Source organism: Lotus japonicus, chromosome 3, assembly GCF_012489685.1.
Source record: "Lotus japonicus ecotype B-129 chromosome 3, LjGifu_v1.2".
NCBI classification, from domain to species: domain Eukaryota; kingdom Viridiplantae; phylum Streptophyta; class Magnoliopsida; order Fabales; family Fabaceae; genus Lotus; species Lotus japonicus.
Genome location: NC_080043.1, coordinates 62256179 through 62260952, shown reverse-complemented (window position 1 = coordinate 62260952; position 4774 = coordinate 62256179). Strand labels below are relative to the sequence as shown.

The 4774-nt window shown below is 45.4% G+C and overlaps 1 protein-coding gene across 2 annotated transcripts; it reads right to left on the bottom strand.

Moving 5' to 3' along the window:
* Positions 1-543: 543 nt before the first annotated feature.
* Positions 544-4366, bottom strand: LOC130745175 (protein MAINTENANCE OF MERISTEMS-like). 2 transcript variants are annotated; one of them, XM_057597321.1, is made up of 4 exons: positions 3668-4366; positions 1929-2949; positions 1084-1844; positions 544-991 (listed from the first exon to the last, which is right to left on the bottom strand). In XM_057597321.1, the coding sequence occupies exons 2-4, from the start codon at positions 1948-1950 to the stop codon at positions 656-658; spliced, it is 1119 nt and encodes a 372-aa protein (XP_057453304.1). In that variant the 5' UTR covers positions 1951-2949; positions 3668-4366; the 3' UTR covers positions 544-655. The 2 variants fall into 2 exon arrangements, with proteins under 2 accessions (XP_057453304.1, XP_057453303.1); XM_057597320.1 differs by lacking the exon at positions 3668-4366 and having other exon boundaries at positions 1929-3459.
* Between the last annotated feature and the right edge of the window lie 408 nt (positions 4367-4774).

Here is a 4774-nt window from a genome sequence, read left to right as displayed (position 1 = left end):
AATTGATACATGCTGCTGGATTGGAAAATGATAATCCAGAGGAGCAATCATCACTAGCTGAACCTCCGATTATATCTATAGATGTCTCTCATTTGTATCATACTGATCAGGTACTCATTGCACAAATTTTTGCATGCTTTGTTTGCTTTGTTTATGCCTTGTTTTATGCCTTATGCCTTGTTTATCCTGAAACAGCGTTTCCCTTTGAAAGATGATCTTATGAAATGGGTTCGCGACATTTCTATGGCAAATAATTTTGTTTTGGTGACAACAAAGTCTGATAGTGGTGCGAAGGGAAGAAAAGAATATGTCATTCTGGGGTGTGAGAAGCATGGTGCGTATATTCCCTACAGAGAACCGGATCTTGTTGAAGGAACGTCAACACAAAAGACAGGTTGTCCTTTTAGGCTATGTTGTTTTCGGTGTTGCTTATGTTTAATTTGGTTGTGTAACCGTTTAACTTATTGTCATGGATTACTACATGCTTTGAATTATTTATATGTTGTCGTTGTTTCTGTTTTTTTCATTATAAGAGTCATAATATTAAGACTAAAAATATAACACATGTAAATAAAACGAGGCAAGAGTCATAACATAACATAAAAAGTCCTAACATATACATAATAATGGATCCCACATAACAAGTGTAATAAAATCACTCTCCCCGACCCTGCCCCCTGCGACCTCTGGGTCCACGAGATCGACCTCCACGAACACCCTCTCCAGGATCACCCTCTCCACGAGCTCTGCCTCCACGAGCTCCGCCTCCACGGGGTCTGCCTCCACGAGCTCTGCCTCCACGAGCTCTGCCTCCCGCAGCTGCGGCTCCTCGAATAGCAGAAAAGGCAACTCCCTGGGTACCAACGAAGGAACTCCGTCGAAAGAGATCGAGCGCCCTCTCCGTGAGGATCCGGGGCTGTGTCCCTGGAGCAAGAGCACCTGGCACCTCCAGGGACTGCTCCAACAACTCCACACCCCTACGTATGGCAGACTGCATAAAAATAATATACAAAAATAATTTCATTAACAAAAATCACAATTGAATGAATAAAAATAATATACAAGTTTAGAATCCAAACTTACCACGGCACTAAGCTCCTCCCTCCTATCCTCAGGGATGATGAACACATGTGACACTCTGCTATACCACCTCATGTAACCCTCCACCGCCTCTCCCGGATATGTAGCAGGTATCCCCTGAGGGCGGAGGTGCGGCTCAAACTCAGCATAGGCAGCATCTGTGGTCTCAGCAAGGGACCCCGTCGTCTGGATCTCAGAGGGGTGTCGAGGGATGTCCTGTATGAAGCCAAACTGGCGCATAACCCGCTCTGGTAGATGTCGGCTCACAGACCGGCCGTAAGGTGTCCGGATGTAGCCGGAATAGAGGGCCCTGGGATCCCGCGGTCGAACATCTCGATGGTCCTCAAAAGGGGTCCATGTGATATCATCCACTGTAAGCTCATCGAGCATGACTCGTCTCTCATCCAGTCCGGAATGCGCGATCCGAGACGTGGACCACCGCTGCGCCCTAGGCTGGTCCTGTGTGTAGCCGGGGACCTCCGTCCTGATAATGACGCTGCTGGATATGTACTCATACGCCCATGACAGCACGAGGGAGGTGAACCCACCGATCTGCGCTGTCTTCCTGCGGGATGCACGACTCAGCTGTTTGTACAACGAAGCCAGCGCAATCGCACCCCACGCGTACTCCGACACGCGACCGAGGTCCTCAAGCATCCCGATCCAGTAGACAGTAGTGTGGTAACCACCACTCTTGCTGGCAAAGAGGGTGGCACCAAGCTGGTTCACCAGCCAGATCCTAGCAGCATCCTCATAGCGTCCCCCTACAATGAAATGAATTAAGTTAACAGTTATTAATAATACTCTAAAAATAAATACAACTTAATAAAGTAATTATTAAGACATACCATCCATAGCAGACGTGTACATGGTCTTCAGAGTAATGAACCGAATGTTCTAGCCACCCGCCGCCTCAAACTCAGCCAGATAAGCAGCAACAGATCCTCCCAGGAGCTGGGCGCAGAGCGCTGCAACCTCGTCTCGCTCCCCTCTGCCCGGAGTGTAGAACCTCGACCCTGTGGGAAGATGGAGAAGAGCAGACACATCGTCCAGGGTGATAGTCATCTCCCCGAACGGCATGTGGAAGCTACTCGTCTCCTCATGCCATCTCTCAACAAGGGCCAGTACGACAGCTGGGTCTGTCTCCGGTAACCCGCACCAAGGCAGGTGATACAAACCTGTCTGCTGCAGCAGCTGTCGCACATGTGTGTGGGCCTCTGAATCGCCATCACAGGGGAGGTTCCATACCTTCCCCCCAACAGTGGCCACCCTCAATGTCCGACGGTCCACGTACCGCGGGTCTATGCGAAGAAGTGCCTGCCACGTCCAAGGAGCCTTGTGGTCAGGATAATGCGCAAGAAGTGACAGATCCTCAGGCCCCCCGGGAAACGGTGCCACCCTCTGGATGAGGTCGTCATCCGCACCGCCCTCTGGCACCACATCTGGCATAACATCAGCAGCATCAATCTCCTCCTGCAGAATAAGAGGCTCCTCCTCCTCACCACTAAGCTCAGAAGAAGAAGAAGACTCCTCGCCACTAGGCTCAGAAGAAGATGTCTCCTGACGAGGTAACTCAGCCATCGGAGACAACGGAGCAGGGTCCAGCTCAGCCGGAGCCCTAGTAGCAGACGGAGCGGGGGTAGCTGACGGAGCCCCGACCGGAGTAGCAGATGGAGCTGGGGTAGCTAACGGAGCCTCGACCGGAGTAGCAGATGGGGATGGAGACGGAGCTGAAGCCTCTACCGCCTGAGTGGCTGCAATATGGTCGCCGCGCCTGGTAGAAGCATGCAAGCGCTCGTGTCGATCCGCTGGATCCTCACTAGTAGAAGCATGTCGTGACCTCTTCCTCCCGCCCTTCATTCTCGCTATCTGTGCAAAACAAACAAATTTAACAATACTTGTCATAATAAGTAAAGCATTTTCACATATGAGCATATCATTTGAGTCATTTTTTAACTTAATCAGGAAATTTCCAATCAATCGTTTAGCAACTAACCATAGGAAAAGGAAAATATAGAGAATTAGTTGTTAGTTTGCATGTGAATGTGATTAAATTAAATTTCTAGCTGTGTTAAGGTCAAGCAACCATCATCACAAGCAAACAAAAACAATAAACAACTTTCCTAATTACAACACATGAAGCATATGATTTGAGCGCTTAATCTTTTCCAATAAACAATAAACAATAAACAACTTTCCTAATCACAACACATCAAATCTATCTTGATCTTTTCCAATTCTCAACAAATCAGCAAAGTAATCCTGGAAGCTAAATACATGCCATGGTTAAATATTGGAAATAAATTTTGGAAGTCTGCACTGTCATACTGTCATATCGGAAAATCATTTTCCATTACCATATCGGAAAATCATTTTCCATTATCATATCGGAAATTGATTTTTCGATATTACAGTAAACCCAGAAACAGACCCAAATGCACCCCACTCGTGCCCGTACTCGTTTCATGGAATTTCAGGCAACAAAACACAACAAAACCTACCTCTAATCATCAATCAACTACCCTAGTGTTCAACCATTGACCTAATTCAAACTTCAAATGTGAAAATCATTGAAATCAAAACTTACCTTTTGAATGTAATGGAATGGGTCTTTGTGGGAGCTTTGATGATGATTAGAACCGACCTTTGAGATGATTGAAGTGGTGGAACCGAGCTTTGAGAGAGGATGCGATTGAGGGAGGGAAATTTGGGTTTTGAAATAATGGGTTTCAAAACCCAAACTGTCGTGTTTAAATGTTTTAAACACGATCGGTAAATGATTACCCGTTATAGAGTCGGGTAATCATTTACCGTTTTTAATCAACTGGTTTTCTGGTAATTTCGCCCCCCAAGGTGGGGCGGCCTAATGGGTGGGGTGTTAAACCCAAATCCAGCCCTTCATCCCTCTTGATCTTGATGGTTGTTCTCTGGTGAAGGTAGTGGAAGAGAGATCTAGCTTTGACTGTGCTAGCTTGTGGTAAGGTGGTTTTTTATTGATTGCAGCAGAGGCATTCAAAGCTACATAATGGTGTTTAGTCAAGTTGGAAAGGACAGAGACTTGTGGTTGAGGTCCCAAGTCTTTTAATTTTGTCCCCTACAATCAATTATCCTCTGCGTCCTGTTTCGTTTTTTGCTCTCTCTTCACTGTCTTTGAGGGTAATCCCGTGGTCCATAAACCCGAGACACTCCTCCACTCAACACCTTGCGGGTGAGGTTTTATTGTTTATTTTTTAGGCTCTGCATGTAGGGTGTTTGATTTGGGCTCCGGCCTTGTAATCTTTTAGGGCTTGGCCCTTTCTCTTTGTTATGAGAACATTTGTCCCAAAAAAAAAAATAACTGATAACATCATCTTGTGTATCAGAATACAGGTAATTAATGTCCCAGTCAAAAAAAATGACCCAGTTTACTCAAATTGATTTATCAAATTTAGCTTGTTTAATTTTCCTCTGTATAAAAATAAATAAATTGATTTATCAAAATACGGGGCAACTGTTTTCCGATGTATCAAAAAAAAATACGGGGTAATTAATGCCCTTTCACTGTCTTGTCGTGTTTGTTTAACGTTGTATAAATATAAGTTCGTATTCAAATTAATAATTCGTTTACTTAATGATTTACTAGTAGCAGTTTCATGCATTTTGTTAGTCATTTCTATTTCATATAGACAGTCCTCTGGGATTCTCGAATGTACAC